Below are 20,643 nucleotides of genomic sequence, written 5' to 3' on the forward strand. Positions count from 1 at the left end.
TTGTAATTAAATTGCCCTCGACTTTCAAACCTACAATTGAACGTTTAGCCTTTTCTTTCTTCAATTGATTTGCTAATAGTTTACCTGGTTTGTTAGCCGCTAGAAAGTATTTCTGTTTCACATATTTCAATTTTTTTTCCATTTCCTCAACCAAGTGAATTCTAACTTGATTTTGTAGCATTTTTATTTTATATTGTAGAGTCAAATTTTTTGGGTCCTTCCTTAACATTTCTTCCCTTTCTTTTATCACCTCATTAATTTTAACCAAATTTTCCTCCCTTCCTTTCCTTTTTTCTGATGCCTTTTTTATCAACCATCCTCTAATTACAGCCTTCATTGTATCCCAAACAGTTTGCAGTGACGATTCGTTATTTAGGTTTTCTTTAAAGAAGAACTTGATATTTTGTTTTAGTTCTTTCACAATCTTTTCGTCCTTTAATAATGCCGAATTCAGTCTCCAATTAAATTCTCTCTTTCCCAATTTAAAATCCATTTGCACCAGACAATGGTCAGACCAGACTTTCGGAATTATTACAACTTTACTTATATTTTTAACTAAATGCAATGAGGTCAAAATTGTGTCTATCCTAGACCATGATTTATGAGGGTTCGAAAAGAAGGTGAAATCCTTCCTATTCCCATTATTCAATCTCCAAGCATCTCCCAATGCATGAAATCTCATTAATTCAAAAAATTCTTGTGGTAATTTACTCTGATTTTTCCTCATCTTTTTCTCTGAAAATCTGTCCAGATCCGGATTAATTACTCCGTTCATGTCTCCTAAAAGAATTATATTTTCCAATTCAATCTCACTCAGCTTCTCCTTTAATTTCCTGTAGAATTCATTTTTATTCTCTAATGGACCATACAGCCCCACCAACACATATTTATTTTCTTTATAGCTAATCTCCACTATTAGGAAGTGTCCTTCTTTATCAGAGAAGATTTCTTTTACCACAAATTTATCTTTGATATATATTACAACTCCTTTCTTTTTTGTTTTAGCCGCTGAAATAAATTCTTGACCTAGTTTCACGCATCTTAAATGCTTTTTGTCCTTCTCTTTAATTCTAGTTTCCTGGAGACAAATAACATCAAGTTTTAACTTTTGTAAGTAGTGGAATACCTTTTTCCTTTTCTGAGGGGTGTTTAACCCCTGGACATTCCAGGTTAAAAATTTCAAACATTCCATCGTGCCCCAGATGCACCTTCCAACGCTAACAGAGACTCAGTTATAATGCAAAAAATATGTTTATTAATATAGCAGTAAAAAGGGAGGATTTATCTCAAAACTTTAAAAGTATATCCGGAGGCAGCTCTTTAGTCTTGGACAACACCTTCCTTCTCCTCTTCTTCTCTTCTCAGTCTGTCTTCTTTTTCTAACAGTGTTTGCAGGTCAAGGTTCGCCAGGGCAGAGGAAGCTTCTCCAGATATCTTTTGCTTTACCACATCATTCCCTCCTGTTGGTGTTTTAGGCTTGCCTTCCTTGTTTTCTTCTTTCTTTTGATCCATTACACGTCTTAGAAAGGATCTTCCTTGATCCAGGGAGTTTATTTTCACTCTTTTTTTTCTCCACCAAAAGATGACTCCTTCTGGGACTTTCCACCGGTATGGCACTCCTTCCTTCCTTAAGAAGGCGGTAAGGCCACTGTAGTCTCTTCTTTTCCTGAGGATACGACCAGGGATATCTTTTAATACCTTCAGCTCCAAGTTTTTGTAACTGAACGGGGATTCGTTATGTTTATTTAGAAAGAGGTCTCTAGTATGTTTCTTTACAAAATAGACTGCCACGTCCCTAGGAAGGCCCTTCTGCTTGGCCACTTGAGAGTTCACTCTATAGACGTTGTAGATTTCATCCTCAAAAAATATTGGGTCCTTCTCCAGGAATTTTGCAATCTCTGTAATCAATATTTCATCTAATTTCTCTTCTTTGTCTTCTGGAAGGCCGCGAATTTTCACACATTTTTCCCTGAGCTTCTGTTCCTAGATTGCACGTTCATCTAGGTCTTCGTCTCTTTTATTCAAAAGACGTCCGTAGTCAGATTCTAATTTTTCACTTCTAAATTCAAGTATATTCACTCTTTGTTTTGTTTTCTGAATCTCAACTGTGAGACTGTCGACCGATTGCTTGATTTCCTTCAGATCGGACCTTATCTCCTGTCTTATTTCTTTCTTAAAAATATTCATCTCCTTTGCCAGATTTGCAGAAAGGTTAGTAGATAGATTCAGAGATAAACTCTCAATTTTGTCTAGAATCAATTGGTTCATATCTTGCGTGTTTAACTTTTCCGTTGAATTTCTTCTTTGACTCTGGGTTAGGGTTTGGGCCTTTTGTGTTTGGTTTCTTGTGTTCATTCTTCTAGTCTTTCTTTGACTTCAGAGATCCCTTATTCTATTAAATAATCACAAATTTCCCAAGGTCAAATTATTTACAATTGTTTTGAGTAACCCCAAAGAGGCTACCGTTATTGTAGTATCGGGATCTACCAACACTCAAACTATAGTAATTGCTCCCACCCCCCAAATAATCCCTTAAATTAGAGAAATAAAGTTTATAATTTCGATGTTCTCAAGTCAGACCCCAATATAGCCACCACTATTTAAACCTTAGTACACAAGATATGCTAAGAGATCAACTTCCCCCTTTTCCCTTTTTGCTTAATCACAGGGAGCAATTTTACCTTCCCCCCCTCCAATTCTTGTCCAGCTCAGTTTCTTCAATTCAGCTCTTTCCAAGACCTCCTCTCTACCTAACTTTGCTAACCCCCCCCCCTATTCCTATTGATCCAAGAGAATATCTTTTTACTCTTTGTCCTTGGCACTTCCCCTTCCCAAAACAAAAGAGGCAAAAAAGACAAAACAAAAAGGAGGCCCCTCTCAGACCCACCAAATCCTACAATAGCCCATTTAACTCCGCTTGCAACCTTCCCTCCCCTTTTTCTTTTTCTCGAACCTCCCCTCCGCACTTAAAAGTATAGAGCGACTCTTCCTAACCCCGTATTCCTATAAGCTCCCGGTCGATATCAGTTCTACCCCTTTTTTACAAGTCCTTTATCAACTCTCAATGTCCTTCTATAAACAGTCTTTCCCTAGTAGTGATGTTCCTACCGAAACCCCTTTGTCACTCCGCCTCACTACCGCGTTGTCCCTTCCCTGCTGTCTCTATGGTTCCCTCTCCACTGTCTCTCCTCCGACTCTTTCGTTCTTCCGGGTTCCAGGCTTCTTCTTTCGTCACTTCCTCTCCTTCCCCAGCGCCACTCTAGCCACCTTCTGTAGTCGTTCCTTCCTCCCCACTCGTTGCTTCTCCCACTTTCGGCGTCCTTCTCCCTTCCTCGGCTCCTCCTTTCGCCCGTCTTCACACTCTCACCCCTCTCTCTCCCTTCCAGCGCCTCCGTCTCCAGCGATTCACTCCAAGGTCAGTGATTACCTCCCACGTATTGGGATCCTCTTATCTTTAACAACGTCTCTCACTCCTCTTCATCTCCTTCAGTCCGTGGGTTCAGTTAACTCCTTAGTTGCTGACTTGGCGGTCATCCTCTTTATAAGGGGTGGGAACCCAGAACCCAAACCTAACGTGATGTGTGTTTCTCTCTTCGCCTGCAATAACCAATCTAGGCAATTAGGCGATCTCCAAAGCCACCGGGGCAGTCCACCCCTTTTCCTATGGGTCTATTCACAGTCCAGACAACTTCTTAAACAATCCTAAGCCAATTTCTTCAGCAGTCAATTACCAGAGAATAACATAGATCTTGTATAGTTACTTCCTTTAAGTTATCTCCTTTAAAAAGCTGGCGGGCGTCCCTGTGCGTTAAACGCAACTTACTAGAGCGGGCATGGATTGCTCTTCAGATTCCCCTTCTCAAATGGCTTCCTTCTGCCTCACGTAGCAAGACAGATTTACTGCTGATTTCTCAGCTCCTGAGAGGTATGGAATCTTCCGCCGAGCCCCCTCTGATTCTTCTTTTCTTAAGAAGAATTTTCCTGGCTCAAGGATTTCCCATCAACCAGAAACTCCCGCTCTGTAGAGACTCCTCTGCGAAAGCCAAGCAGAGAACGTCTCAACGGGATGCCATTCCCAGCCGGAAGTGACTATTGTCATTAGTTTAACTGTGATCAGGAGATCCTGAAGAGCAAGATGGATTCCATGCAGCTGTATAGAATCATAAAGTTGGAAAGGACTTCATAGGCCATCAAACATACATACATACAACCCCTGCTCAATGCAGGAATGGGCCAACTAAAGCATTCCCAGCAGGTAGCTGTCCAGCCTCTTTTTGAAGACATCCAGAGAAATAGATTCTGCCTATCTCTCTAAGTTATTGGTTACACTGCCAAACCACTCTTACCATCAAAAAGTTCTAGTGTTCATTCAAAATCTACTCTCCTGTAACCTAAAACCTTTAGACCTGGTCGTACCCTCTGCGGCAAGAGAGAACAAACCTGAACCCTGACAGCCCTTTAGATATTTAGAGTTCAATCATGTCACCTCTCAGTCCTCTCTTCACCAGTCTGAACATGCCCAACTCCTTCAAATTTTCCTCATATGTTTTGTTCTCCATACAGTAGCTGGCACTTATTTGCATACTGCTGATTCATTTTCACAAATGTGTGAGATACAGATTGAAACCACAACATGACTGGATGTGTATATTAAAAAGCTGTTGTCTTGTTTTCTGGATTTTATTTCTCTATTGCATTGTTTTATATTTATGTGATCAGTTACTCAGGTGGAAAGAGCTGAGGAGGAAAGATGATGATGATGATCATCATCATCACCCCTCCACCCCCCACCCCCCGCCCCCCGTAATAACGTGAAAATCAATATGAGTTCTATTTTTGAGCAGGATAGACACAACAACCTATTTATCCCAACAGCAGTAAAATCTGCTATAATGTAATAGTTGCATTCCATTTAAATCCAAGCTGTTTATCTAAATTACTACAAATTTTAATCTGCTAAAAATATGAGTTTCTCTGCCTGCTGGCATATTGGTTCTCTTCTGCTGCTGTTGCTGCAGAGATACTTGCAAGGCTTAGGTTTTCAGGACCAGCAGCAGCAGAAGAGAGAGAGAATGGAATGAAGCAGAATTCCTAGAAGGCAACTTTTCTGTTGGATGTACCAATACATTGTATATGGTAGTGTGACTGGTGACTGGATTAGGGGAAGAAAGAAGTGAGCCAAGACTTTGATGGGAAACAATGGGGTGGAAGACAAAGAGAGGGAGTGAGGAGTGTGTGGAGAGGTGATAATCATTCGCCAGGCTGGAGAAACTGCCTTGTGGAATGGCCAGCTTGAGTTGGTACAGCCAGGTGGGAAACCGGTGAGGCTTTTTAGTAATTCACACTATAGCCAATTAAAAGTTCACGTTCTGCAAACACTGTTCCTCAATTAATCACATTATTGCCAATTCACAGGGTAAAAACTTGTATTATAGCAGGACTCACTGTACAGAATTTTTTTTGCAAACACTGACCTGAGATCCTCTGGGTCCTCGTTTGTGATCCCATTCAGAATGTCCCATAATCTAAAAGAGACAAAGAAATTTGTGGTAGTACTAGTAATGATCATAATAAACACCATAATAATTTGTATGCTATGAAGCACAAGACCTCAGCCTGAAAGAGCAAACACCTTTCTTTAAAGGAGGAGGATATGTAAATAATTTTATAATGGAATAAATGATACTGATGTACTTGGTCAATATTTCCTAATTGGACTGAGGTATGCTAAATAATCATATTTGTATTGAAGACTGATTTATTATCCAGTTGTAAGCACTCTGAATATTGTTGTTGTTGTCTGCCTTATATTCATTTCCGACTTATGGTGACTGGAAGGAGAACCTAGCATGGGGTTTTCTTGGCAAGATTTGTTCAGAAGAGGTTTGCCATTGCCTTCCTCTGAGGTTGAGAATGGGTTTCATGGCCGAGCTGGGAATGGGTATATCACAGGCTATACATGTTAGTAATAATAATGGTGGATTATTAATGGAATTTATATTTCTCCAACTATTTTAAGGAGAAAAACTACTGATCTTTCCCAATCAAAATCCCTTTACAAGTTGATTTCTTTTTGTACTGTGATATCCAGAATGAGAAACAATGAATGGCGACCCAGATAGTTTCATCTAAAAAATCAAAATGAATCCACTACAGCCTACTTCAAATGCAATCCTATTGTGATTTACTCAGAAAGAACTAGTATTTAATGGGACTTACTCTCTAATAAGAGTTTACAGGATTGCCAATTTATCCATCATTTGGAACACAATTGTGCATGCTACATAGCTACAACTTCTCACTGTAAGATAAGTGATAATTAACCAGTTTTAAACTTACTTTAGTGGTTTACACAGAAACATCTAGCTATGTGATTACACTTATACTGGTAAAGAACCTGTTGTGTGACCAAGGAGATTATCAGAGGGGGAGTAAAAGGCATACTGCTGGCAAAGTCGTGTGATCATGCTGAAAATTTTCAGATACACTCCACTTATTCAGGACTTAACCCATGAAGATCCAGGAATGCTCCAGCAACAAACCATTCACAGGGAAGTCCTGGATCTTCATGGGTTAAGCACTGAATAAGTGTGATGTTGTCTGAAATTCTGAGCGCGATTTGCCAGAAGTATGCCTTTTTCTTCCCCAATTTTCCTCCTATCTGATAATCTCCCAAGTTGACGGTTGGTGATACTACTTAGAAAGTGCTTAATAATTTGACTTTAATGTATTTTCTTCATAATAGAAAGATAATCACAAACTGAAGAGACTATTCATTTCTTCTCTTTCACATCTTAGCCTGAAATCAAAAAAGTCCCAGATGAAGTAATTCCAAACATGCATCAACCCTAACAAAGGGCTCTTAATGCTGTCATACAAACTTTCACAGGGAAGGCAATAAGGTTCATGTTAAGGACTGTTTTGTCTATCCATCAAAGAGGCAAAAATCGATCGATCCAGCCAAGTCCTTTGCAGTCAATGTCCATACAAGTGTACAGCTATTTCTACATGTGAGAGAGATTTAAGGCAACCAACAACACAGCTTCACAATACTTTTTTGTTCACACATCTTATCTGACAGAAATTATAACTGGGATCTGCACCCTGGACCTCTGTCAAACAGTTACTATTAAGTGCACAAAGGGCAAAGGAGTGAAAGTGTAAGTTGCAACTGATTATACTTGTATAACAATCAAGAAACCCACTGTAGTACTCTCTGACCCCCCTCCCCCAGAGAATCATAGAATTATAGAGTTGGAAGAGACCACTAGGGCCATCCAGTCCAACTCCCTGCCATGCAGAAACTCAAAAATCCAAGTATCCCCCACAGATGGCCATCCAGCCTCTGTTTAAAACCTGTATTGACTGTCAGAATGGCTTAAAGATGAGTCTATGAGCAATCTTAATTTCACAAACCAGTTGGACCCACCCTCTATTTATGATCTACAACACTACAGTACTAATTCTTCTGGAACATTTAAAGGATGCATCTGCCAGCTTGAACAGCAGATCAGTGAAAACAAAGTGGCCGAAATACTACAAAGGCTAGAAGTTAACATTCAATACCCTTCAACATTTCACAAATGAAAATGGGAAGAAGTGTGGCCCAGCAACATCAGAGTGTGATCAAGATGGCAAAAGTTATTAATGAGGAAGAACATACAAGCTAGGGGAGGCTGCAGGAGTTTGATTTTTGCTCACTGGGTAGGTCAAGATTCTGCCTACTGGGTAGAGCAAGATTTTGCCTCCTCCTCTCCATTCCCCTGTGTTTAGCTAACTGAGTGCGAACTACACTTAGTCTTTCCACTTATTTTGCAGCCATTTAAAGAATGTGAAGTCGAAGGCTTTCATGGCCGGCATCCATAGTTTTTTGTGGGTTTTTCAGGCTATGTGCCCATGTTCTAGAAGAGTTTCCTCCTGATGTTTCACCAGCATCTGTGGCTGGCATCTTCAGAGAATGCTTGCCTGGAAAAAGTTGGGTATATATATACTCTGTGAGCCTAGGAATGCATGAGTGATTTGCATGTGTATTGTTGTGTTGCTGATGGCAGGCCTCAGGCTGGGAGGCAAATGCAAAAGAGGATTAGTGTGTGCTAATTGGTGATCATTATCTGCTGGGAAAGCCCCTGACTCTGAACGGTTTCCCATTTTCATTTGCTGAGTCCTCATGATTTCATTACTGTTTGGTAAATGAAACACAAAACTGCATTCTTAGATTCCTTATCAGTTTGCACAAAAACCCTTGCTTATAATACACACCTTTATCTACTATGCAAATTCTTGTAGCCATTTCGCGCAGATGGCAATAATTTTAATGGAAATAGAAATGGTTTCCTACCAGTCTCTTACAAAAACAGACTACTCTAGTCTCTGCCAGTACAAAAGACCAAGATCCTTTTTCTGAGCTGAACTCCCTCTGTGCATACAGCATTACTCTTAAATTTGTTTCCTGAATTTGGAACATGTTCCATGTACTAAGAAAAAGGTCTTTAAAAGTCAATTGAGAACAATGTTGTTGCTGCTGCTGACGCTAGCGATAAACCTGGCAGAACTTATCTTGTTCAAAAACCATTGTAATAACCCATAGTAGCAAACTATAGGACTCATATGTCTTCCATTTCATTCTCTTCCCTTCCCTTCCCTGACAAGCAAGTCTTTGTGAAATATGGCATGGCCATTGCCTTTTGTAGCTGTAAAGCAAACTTTGCAAAACACTTGATTTGGCCACACCTGAAGCATGTAATTCATTTCCACCATCTACTGAATTAACACATGGAGGCAGGCAGAATTACAGAACTACAAGAGAAAGCAGCATATATTTCCAAACTGTTTTGGAAGTGATACATAACTTCTGGAATTAACTTTCTTATTTTGCAGCCCATAGAGAAACCTCATTTATATTCACATCATTTAAAAATGCTCCAAGTTAATTCCAATACCATTTATATCTAAGGTTCACATGTTTGCGCTCATCAGAAGCAAAAATCCATAACTGGACACATAAAATGACACAACAGAGACTCAACGAGACATTTACTGAGGCCAAGGCAGGCTCTACAACAGAGGTGGGCCAAAGTGTTCCCCCCAAGGCCACTGAAGGGTTAAATGTTTGCCCACAAACACCTGATTTTTTAAAAAAAGATGTGCTTCTAATCTCTTTTATGCTTTAGCTATATTTGTTTGATATGACTTTATCATTGTTAGCTACCTGGTTTTTATGAAACCTTTAAGTTCGAAGTGCTATCTCAAAATTCAATTTATTTGTAAGGAAGCTAGGCTATAAATAAACACATAAATAGGTGATACATGCCAAAATGAAATGTACTGGAAATAGATTGACCTGGCCACATTCACTTACAAGTTTGTTGTGTTGAATGTACACATGTATTAATTCAAGCCAAAAAATATAACATGTTTTTTGCTGAAATTGTTCTAGAAATTACATAAATAAAACAAATGATTCAATAATTAGGTGAGTTGCAGATGAATGAGAGGAACATTGTGAGTACACAAGAAACTAAACCTCTGGTTGTGTACAGCAGTTCATGAGAAAGTGCAATAAACAAGAAATGCAGACATTTCTATGCTTCATGGTGAGGAAATTGTTTCAAGTTTCTAACTGTGATCTTCGTTCCAAAGAAAGTCAAGGGATGAGATCATATTTGGTGCTGGAAGTGAAGACAGCAGGGAGGGAGAAAGGGGGGGGGGAAGACTACATATTTTAGGACTTTTCTCATGGCAGCGCATGACCTTTTTATCCTATTTCCAAGACGTAAACTGTATTTGACTTCACTAGGAATCCAAATTCCTGCGTATGGGGGTGAGAGACACCAAGAAACATTTGGAGGAGATGAGTTGTCCACAGTAAACTGTGTGATGGAGATGTACTATATGGATTGCTCAACATACTACTTATGAGAGGTTTTTTTAAGCCCATGTGCTGAAATATGTATTTTATTAGTCATCCAGAACCTATTGCCTTCCAGATGTTTTGGACTTCAATTCCCATGACTCTTCACTACTGACTATACGAGTGAGTTATGGTAGGAGCTGTAACCTGAAACATCTGGAAGGCAGCAGGTGTGAGAAAGTTTCCAGCCTATATCATAAAATTTCAGAGTGACAACAGTTACAATCAATCTGAACAATTTCAAATAGTTTAGATTGTTCAGTACTGTGTTGTTTTCAACTTTGTCACAGGATGGATTTTTAATCCCATCTGGTTTGCATGATATTCATTTGTTATTTCGTATTGTATGTACCTATTCTGCTTCTCTTTCTTTTTCTCATTCTCACTGTTTCTCCCACCCGTATATCCCTGCCTGCCTAAACTGCTTTAAGCCTCCCTCTGTTTTGAAAATTATTAAATGGGGGGGGGGGGGGGCTACTAGTATGACTTATTTTAAGGTGGCCTGCAATACAGTTTGAGCTCTTTACTTTCAACTCATCAACTGAAGATCAACGGTGTAGTGGAAACAGTGGTGGGAACAGAAAAGAAAGACTGTGCTGAGTGATACCACATTCAGGGACTAAGTAAATCCCCAAAGCCTATCCAACCATGTTTTCTAATGTATTTAAACAAGTAATGAAGGACCACCTCCTATTGCCTAAACATGCCCTAACACTGTAGACTTGATCTGAGGACTTCCTCCATAACAAGCCCACCATCTAAATTAGGCTGGTGGAGATCAGGAGAAGGCCTCTGGGATCTTTGTGGGATGTTTTTCCCACAGAATATCACCTAAACTCTGATGCAAAGTCTATGCAATTTTTTATGTTCAGGCAATTTGTGTAGCTTTTTCACAAAGAAAGTTATGGCAAACATTCACCACCAACACTCACTTCACAGGTTAGTAGCAGGGTTGGCTTACTGGAATTTGAGAGGACTCCTGTCTCTAACTGTTGTACAACAGATCAAATTTCAGCAGGTGTTGCTGCTTTTGCATTATGGTTAAAGGTACAGGAGCCCTTTCCAGTTTTGAATCAGGCAAGCCCAGTTGGTTGTGTAGAAAAAAATGGAAGGAGGGGAGAACCTTTTGCCTTTTGAAAAGGCAGGACAAGAATGAAAGAAATTCTTCTTTTATTAGCAACACAAGTTACAAACATCACTAGATCCATGGCAGATTATGAAAAGTAGGAGGAGCCATTTTGCAGAACTTAGTGAAGACAATAGTTCACTACATCCCCCCCCTTAAAATTAGTACACTGAGCAATAGGTATAATTTAACTCCATCACAGAGGTTTGTGGTGTAAGCATACCCAAGTCCCCCCCCCCCCACTGGGAAGGGGCAACCAGAAGATGCTCCAGGCCCGATCACCTGGGGGCTACAACGAACACATGCCGCAGCTTCGAGGGCACCTCCTGCTGGGGTCCCAAATGGACCATGGCAAGGGGTGGAAAACAGCTGGTTCTTTTTTGGGCTGCCTTAGTGGCCCTGGCGCAACCCTGGTGTGGCTTCAGGGCAATCTGGGACGGTACGTCGTCTAAGCACCATGCCCCCAAAGTGACCAGAAGCCACCTCCATCTGCCTGTCTGTTTTGGACCACTGTTCAGGGGTTTTTATATTTTCATATTTTGATATTTAGAGCCAAGTATGTTTTAAAAAGCTGCAGTGACTTTCGGAACATGAGAAGTTTCCTATGGGAAAGACATATTGACTTGAAGACATGTGAAGGATCTAGGTAATACCAAATAAAGGTTAAATGGGATGCTGATCACTCTGAAGATTTTCATACTGGCGCTTACCGTGGGTTAAGCGTCGGTAAAGCACTGGTAAAATGTCCCTGAAGTAAAAGGGTGTGAAAGTCAGTCGCACTTCTGAAATATCAATGAAGCGTCCCCTCACCTCTACCATCCTTGAATTATTTGTACAGCAGCTATTTCCTATTAATGCAAAGTTCATAGGAAATGGCTGCTCCATGAACGATTCAAGGACAGTAGAGGTGAAGGGCTGCTTCACTGATATTTCAGAAGCGCAACTGGCTTTCACACCCTCACACTTCAGGGACATTTTACTGGCGTGTTACCAGCACTTATCCCATGGTAAGCACTGATGTGAAAATCTTCTCTGTCTTCCCTCCAGGCTTTCCACATAACCTCTGGCACTGGAGGCAAAGGTTGTTGCATTGCACTAAGGAGTATAAAATAATATCTCCTACCTACCCCCTGCTATGTTCCCAGCCACCTTTCCTGTCCAACTATCTTGAATTGCTATTTTATTAATCTGGAGTTAAGACCATCGACCAGAACTGTCCCTTTTGTCAAACCCGTGAGAAAGCAGTCAAATCCTTTGCATTTCATGTTAAGTGCTCCTTGAAGGAACAAGTAGGATGTAAATTCCACCCCGCACACACCCAATTTGTGACTGTGCTGAGTGACCACCAGAGTTCTGTCCAAGTGTCCAGAGCCTTCTTTTTCCATATTGCTCTCAGATGCTGTCTGAGCCACACCTCGCTTTTCATGGATTCAGCAACAGGACTCGTAAATATCGCCCTCTCTACATCCCCAAGCCTCTGCTATTCAATTTCCATGCCTCCATTTTGGTTAGCCTTATATAGTGTCTCAGATTGAGTTGCTACTGTGTGTTTTTGTGCTCTGTTGCATGTTGCTAAATAAAACTTCTTTAATCATGAAACCTGGAGTCCTCCCACAGTTATTATTGGTATGCACAGGTGAAACAATCCCTTAGGTTACTCAACCTCTCACAGACCTCCTCTGAACTAAACCATTCCTTCAAAATATGAGACACTGACACAGTTGGTGGGGACCCTGAGTGTTCCCCCCTTTTTTGGTAAAACTGTGGACAAGTCATCTCTTCCTCCAAAGTACGTATTACTTATGCTCACCCCCACATTTCCACTAACAGGAAATTTGATTATTGTTTCAACTGATTATTTGATTTTTGTATTTCAGTTTTTTTTAAAAAAAATTGTATGTGTTTTAAATTGCGCGCTCTCTCTCTCTGTCTCTCTCTTTTGGTGGTGGTTGTACATTTCTTCAAGCTGTGGCAAACATTCACCACCAACACCTACTTCACAGGTTGGTTCTGTGGAAAAAGTGGAAGGTGGGGAAGACCTTTAAATCTGAAGTTTATCGTACTGGCCCTGAAACGGGCCCAGTGTGTTCTTAATGTGCACACGCGCGGGTGCGCACAGAACGGGATGGGGCCAAGAACCCCATTTTATCGTGCACTGGAACGCCTTTGCCACTGGGCGTTCCAGTTGTGTTCTTGTTCTGTCCCAGAGGGCGCCATTTCTGAGAACTGTTCTAAAGCATTATCAGAAATGGTGCCCTCTGGGACGGAACAGGAACACAACTGGAACGCCTGGCGGCAAAGGCGGCGTTCCAGTGTGAGATAAAATGGGGTTCTTGGCCCCATCCCATTCTGTGCGCACCCGCGTGTGTGCACATTTAGAACGCACTGGGCCCGTTTTAAGGCCAGTACAATAAACTCCGCTGTCTTGAACTTTTGAAAAGGCAGGACATAAGTGCAAGAAATGGCTCCCCCCCCATTTTTTTAAAAGTAAATTTTATTTCTTAAAACAACCAACCCCTCATTTCCAAACATAAAAAACAATCAACTAATACAGTCAAATCAATCTAAAATACAAACATATTAACATTCAAACCCACCTTCACCCACCTTCTTTATACCATCTTACCTCTATGCTTCTTTACTCTTCCCTTCATTCTTTCTCTGTTCTCCCTACTCTATACTTCTTTGCTTGTACCATCTTAATCCTTACTCTTACCTTCTATACTTACTCTCACTTTCTAACACCTAACTACACTCCTTCTACCTATCTTTTTACCTACCACTATCTGTCTTCAATCTTCAATTTTCTTTGGTACTATCATCACTTCTTTCTCTCTTATATTTTTTCTGCTTCGATGTATCCCCCTTTTTAAAAAAAACAGCTTTATCTTTTCAATACACTTGCCACTTTCACATTCTAAATCTTATTAAACTGTCATCTATCATGTATCATTTATTCCTTTAACATTGACCTCCCTACTAACACAAAAACATACCTTCCTTTGAGCAATTACTCCCAAATATTCCTAAATCTTAATCGTATTCTTAATCTGTTACTATTATTATTGTAATTGTAATTGTAAGAAATGCCTTTTAAAAATAGAAATGAAAGTCACTATTCTCTGAAACTTTGTTTCAGAAGGGTCAGTGATTATTTTCTTCAAAGGTCAAACTAAAAATGCACCATGCTTGTGTCATTCAAGTCGCAGCCGAAGTTGAATGGGCCAAAATGAGTTCAAGCATACTGAACTGTATGCTTGAGCAATCCTGGTGTTTAGACAGCAGAACAGAGAAAGGAAGAAGGAGAGAGAGCTAACTATATTTGGGCGGGAAAAGAAAGCACAGTCATTCTTACAAAGCTCAAGCATATCAAAGGATAAATAAATAAATCACCAAGGCTAAAAAGGGCATTTCCAGATGGGAAATAAATTTGTAGCATCAAAAGATTTACAGAAGGATTTACTTCATGTTCTTCTACAGTTTCTAAAACATTCAGCCAAGACATTCTCCTCTCAACATCCTTTTTATTCATGAAGTGTAAAGGCTACCAAGTGGTGAAGTATTCAGCAGCAATTAGGGACATTCATTAGTGGTGTTTGTGACAGTGAGGGCATTAAAACACACACACACACACACACACACACACACACACAAAGTGGAAATTGTGGCACTTCCATCACCTCCATGCAAGCAGACAAAAGTAAGCTAAAGCCTACGAAAACTCATGCCAAGCAAATCTCCTAGCCTCACGAGTGTCATAAAGTCTTAGAGTCTAGACAGAAACAAAAAAACTTATGTAGAATTCCCCCCACTTTTTAATTATTCTGGCAAGAGATTGTTTCATGCACACTATGATTTTGTCACAGAAAATAACTCAGCACAGAGTCCTTAAAAAGTGTTTAGTGCAGTATGGTGTTGATGGCAGGAGACACCTGTCTCTTCATGACAAAACAGAGCATGCAGACCATTATAGGTACCTCCAATGTGACTGAAACATTCCTCCTTTTGTTTCATTTCTTTCAGATTTTATAGTGGGTTAAGATAAACTGACCTAGTGAGCTGGTACAAAATGCCTCTGGTGACACCAGGAGCTGAAAAGAAATATCCTGGGATAAACAAAATGTGCATCAATCTCCAAAATAAAATAAGAAAGAACAGGAACAAAACCTGGGACTTGCTAGTCTCTTTAACCAGCCTGTATGTGTCCTTTAAGCAATCTGTATATTGCTGTTGTTTTGAAAAATATATAACAAAAATCAATGGCAGATGGGTTGGAACTTTTTTATTTGCTGGAAATAGCTGTAGTGTATAACCCCAGAGAAATGGAAATGTCTCTTTATGTTTTTCACCTCATCTTTTTCAGATGTCACTAATTGTTCTCCGAAGCATTAAATCAGGTACAGGTATGGGTAAAGTGTAGCCTTGGGGCCCACACGTGACTATCATGGTGTTTTTGTGGCTCTTGCCCACCCAAGACCATCATTTTTCTCATGCTAAAAGGTAAATTGGCTCTCCTGGAAACCTCTGGGATCTATAATTCAACTTTTAAATAGACCATGGAGACACTTCTGGATTTGTGAATGTGTGTTTTAATTTTGTTGTTCTTGTTTTGTGGGGAGGGGGTTACATCTGTGCAGCTCCTTAAGATCCACCACACTTCCACATATATGAACTAAACAGAGCCGGAATAATGGCTTATAGGTATTAGATTGGGATGTAGGTGATGCAGGTTTTTCTTTCCAGTGATCCACCAGAACTCACTGTGGTGCGTTACAGACGGGCCCATGAGGCGCCGTCATCGCGCCATCATTACTCGCGAGGGGCAGCGCTTCCTGATGCACCTTGTCCCTCACACGTAATGACTACATCAAAATGGCGGTGGCCGTTCCACACGTCACGTGACAGAATTGATGCTGTGAGTGCGCGACTAGCGCCTCGTGGCATCTCTTCTGGGGCCAAGGAAGGAGCGCAATTTTCGCGCTTCTTCTTTGCCGCGTCCGGGAACCACGCGGTTTGGATGCTGCGGTTCCTGGACGCAGCAACCAGCAGCGGCGCGAGACTGTCCCTTCAGGGCCGTCTGTAACGTGCCTGAGAGTCCTTTCAAACTACCATACCCTCCAACTGTCCTGATTTGGCAAAGACAGTCCTCATCAATCCTCTGTAGTCCCACTTCTTCAGCTGCTTTTAAAATGTCCCAGTTTCTTTATGGTGCTTCCACTTTACCTTTTTATCCCCACCTTACATCATTTGCTGCAAGCTAAGTTCAAAGTGAAAAAGCAGTTTGCAGCAACTTAATTCAGCCGGAAGGAAAGAAGGTGTGTGTGTGGAATCTTGCTCTTCCTCAAGCAAATTGCTCCATCTCTCCTAGCTTGTGTGTCCTTCTTCATTAATAATCTTTGCCATCTTAACCACACTCTGATGTTACATGGCCACACAAGCCTAAGTTTTCATCTGTGAAATGTTGGCAGATACACAGTAAATAATTACAGCACCATGGTCCCACTTTAAATGCCACAGCAACAACTTATGGAATCCTGGGGTTTGTAGTTTTGTGAGATGCTAGGGACCCTGGTCAGACTATTTTCTTTCTATCTCAGGACAATATATTGCAAATGACAACGATTTCCATATGGTAGCAAGCTTGATCTGTTGCAACAGGCAGTAGCTTTCCAGAGTTTCAGGAAGAGAAGGGTTCTTCCAGTCACCTGCTACTTGTTCCTGAAATGTCATAGATGGACCCTCATGTACTCTCTTCCCAGTTTGCATGAAGGGTGTGTCTACTACAAGGCCTAACTTTTAACTGCTACTCACTAGCTTGTTTCATTCTCAATGTCAAATCTCACAGCACATTCAGTATAAACAGACCTTTGGGGTATTTCCTGCTAAGCACTTTCTATTTTGTTCCATTCACTTTGTGTTCAGCCAGCAATACTCTATCACTCACATATACCTGTCTCTCTGCCAGTCAATCTCAATCAAGCTGCTGAATTAATTAGCACTTTGCATTTGGCAAATGGGGAGGCAAAGATGGTAAGGTGGCTGGCTGTTTTTAGCACCGCCTCAAATAAGACTGAATTTTCTGATAGAGAATTAATAAACTCACTCTCGTGATTCACCTTTTAATCTGACAATCTCATATTCACCCACTTCAGCAGCAATTCCAATTTCCCAGGCCCACCTTCTAACATTGGTTAAACAGTGGCTTTTTTTGAGACTGATTGTGTTAGTTGTGCACATTGATAGAGATCTGGCTTTCATAACCGATACCTACATGTTGGCCTCCATACAATGACACTAAGATCTAGACTGCATAATAATAATAATAATAATAATAATAATAATAATAATAATAATAGGATTTATTTATATACCGCCCAATCACTGGGAATCCGAGCGGTTTACAACAGAGGGGATAATAGACGGTTCCCTGCCCTGAGGCTTACAATCTAAAAGACACAACACAAAAGGAGAAGGGAATGGTGGGGCATTCTTCTCTCCCTCTGAGGCCTGGACCAAGGCAGATGGGCTGGAGGGAGGGCTCTTCTTCTTCCAGGCAGGCCAGTTGGAGCTGGCCTGCCTCTCTCCCCCTCAAGATGGTGTCCATAAAATTACCGGCAGAGGCAAGGATCACATGGAGATCCTCCATAGAGGAGACTCTCCTCTTCAGAGAGTTCCCTCTATGTGTGGAGGGTGATAAAACTAGCAACAGAGGGGTAAAAAACAACAACCACCCAAGAACTGGATTCAGATACAATCCCAGCCTTCCCTTAGCTGTGACCATTTTAATTTCCCAGGAGCACAATCTCATAGTTCCTTCAGGCAATGACAGTCACACCTACACTCAATATCCTCTTTAGTGTGTTCCTGTCTTGAAGTTTTACCCTTGGAGGCACTACCTCACACTTTACTCTTCTATCTTCTGGGATGACATTTCAGAGGGGCTGAATGTTCCAAGAAAACATAATGCAGACAACATCTTGGTAATGACAATGAACAGGAAAGCACAGGCATCCCTAGCAAAATGGAAGGTCAAATACTAAACATGCCAGCTTCAAGAGTCTCTTTTCCAGTCCAGGCAAAGATCAACAAATTGCTAGTACACAAAGACAGGGTTTTGAAAGATCTGCCAGTTAGGTGCCTGTGAGGATAAAGCTGTTTCTCATTCACATCAAATCCTTTTACACACACACACACACACACACACACACCACTGCTACATGATTTCCAACCCAGCTGGATAGCACCATTCAAAGTTTTCAACAGGCAAATGTCACAGGCCTGAACACAAAATATGCACTCAGGGGAGCAACAAATCAACAACCTCCCAACTCCCTTTCTACCATTAAGACACAGCTGAGAAGTAAAAACTGCTAGGTTAAATTAAAAGCAGACTGGAAACCTGAAGTCAAAGAACAGATGATACTAAAAATTCCTCTACTGGAGGTATTTTATTTTATTTTATCATTTTAGCCTCTCTGTAACATCAAGCCTTTCAGCAAATTGGTGGTAAAAGTTTATTGTTATGTGCCTTTAGGTAGTTTCCAAATTATAGTGACCCTAAGGCAAGATTGTCGTGAGGTTTTCTTGGCAAGATTTGTTCAGAGGGGGGTTTGTCTTTCCCTTCCTCTGAAGATGAGAGAATAGGACTTGCCCAAGATCATCCAGTGAGTTTCCATGGCCAAGATGGTAAGTGCTGTTCGACAGTGGAACACACTCCCTCGGAGGGTGGTGGAGTCTCCCTCCTTGGAGGTCTTTAAGCAGAGGCTGGATGGCCATCTGTGGGGGATGCTTTGATTGAGAGTTCCTGCATGGCAGGGGGTTGGACTGGATGGCCCTTGTGGTCTCTTCAAGCTCTAAGATTCTATGATTCTAAGAAGGGATTTGAACCTTGCTCTCCAGAGTCATACATAACCCAATGCTCAAATCACACCAACAAAATCCCATTTACAAATGATTTTAAAATGAAAGCCCATAAAACTGGGCGTTCTTTCAACAGCAATTAGAAGAGCACAGTGTGCGGGGTGCGGTGGGGGTCAGGGTCGGAGAGTGCCTACCCATGTACTGCTTGAGTATCCTGAAAGGTTCTGAACCCCCAGGTCAGAGAACCAGGCTTTCCAATGGAAGGAGTCCACCACAGTGAAAGTTCCTGCTAAACTTACCTTCAATCTTACTACTGTACTTTGAGGAAGGAAACATATCTTAATAGTGCAGTACCTGCTTTGTTTGCAGAAAGTCCCAGGTAGTAGTATGGCCTGCCTAAGCCCCTTAATGTGGACTATTGTTATCTATTGTTGAATTGCAGTTCTCATCAGTCCTAGTAAACATACACAATGGCTAAGAGTGATAGGCAGTGCGGTGCAGCAACATCTTAAGGATACATAATTCTCATTTTGGCTTATGGCTGCTATAGTACAAAGAACTGGAGAATTCTTGTTAGGTAATGAGGATACAGTGCAGCATTTTGTTGCCTATTTCCAAAAAAAAGTGCATCAACATTCAAAACATGTTGCTTCACATTTCTGGCTCCAGTGGCAGCAAATTCCAAAAACTTCCACCAACATTGCCACTTCCCATTTTATAAAACTGTACAGCAGTCAGGCTGGTAAGCAGAATTAACTGGTAGATCATTCTATTTTACTACCTTAAAATGCTACTGTCCAGCAAAAAAGTCCAGACAGAAGGCAGCCTTTTAATGCAAACAGAATATCTTTTAGACTTAGGTAGAGTGAGAGAGACTGAGAAAGAGGGAGAGATCAGAGGAGTAAAATTCTGCCAGACTGACTTCAGTACACCTATATCCAAGATAAATATTGAATGTTTCCAGTTCTCCCAGATATTGGTCACTCAGATGTCCTGCCACTCTTGTTACTCAATTAGAAGGTTTAATTAAGGAGACATATTTTCACTCAATCTAGAAGTTCCACCCTAAACCCCAAAGTGAGAGAGTGTAAAAAAAAAATCCACCAACTCCAGCTACTCATTTACTGGCTGTTTCTTGGGGTCTCAGTTCTGAACCGCTAAAAAGACTACAAATAGTGTCATTATGCTAGGCACCATATGGCAAAATCTTCTTGTAATTTACAACTCAAGCCCTGCTGAACTAAGGGGACATCTCTAAGTCCACTCTTTTCACATTTTATTTTATTTCCATTTCAGCCTTCACTGCCCTCATTACATCAATACTATTGTCTGAAACTGAGGAATCTTCCTCCATATTGAGTTAGACCACTGATCCATCTCTAACTCAGTATTATCTGCATCAACATTAAGGGATGTTCTCCAAAGCCTTGTGATTAGACAAGCTACTACTGTTGTTGTTATTGTGTCATTTCCAATGCATGGCACCTTTCACATTTTCTTGGCAATATCTGTTCAGAGGGAGGTTTGCCTCTGAGCCTAAAAGAATGTGACTTGCCCAAGATCAACAAGTGAGTTTCCATTGCTAAGCAGGGGTTGGAATCCTGGTCTCCAGTCATAGTTCAATGCTCAATCCAGTACATCATGCTGTCTTCAAACTAAAGCAATTCACATATTCACCAGCCACCATAGTCTGTGGTCAGAGTGCCTGGGGATGATCGGAATTGTAGTTTGACACATCTCAAGATTG

General features: G+C 40.9%; 1 protein-coding gene across 1 annotated transcript in view; it reads right to left on the reverse strand.

Annotated features, from left to right (window-relative positions):
- PDE3A (phosphodiesterase 3A) overlaps positions 1-20,643 on the reverse strand; it is a 391,731-nt gene that overhangs the window by 95,274 nt on the left and 275,814 nt on the right. Inside the window, exon 2 of the mRNA XM_042469406.1 lies at positions 5,475-5,525. Within this exon, the coding sequence (XP_042325340.1) occupies positions 5,475-5,525 (51 nt within the window). The remainder of the gene's footprint in view (positions 1-5,474; positions 5,526-20,643) is intronic.

This window comes from Sceloporus undulatus, chromosome 5 (genome assembly GCF_019175285.1).
Source record: "Sceloporus undulatus isolate JIND9_A2432 ecotype Alabama chromosome 5, SceUnd_v1.1, whole genome shotgun sequence".
Lineage (NCBI taxonomy): Eukaryota > Metazoa > Chordata > Lepidosauria > Squamata > Phrynosomatidae > Sceloporus > Sceloporus undulatus.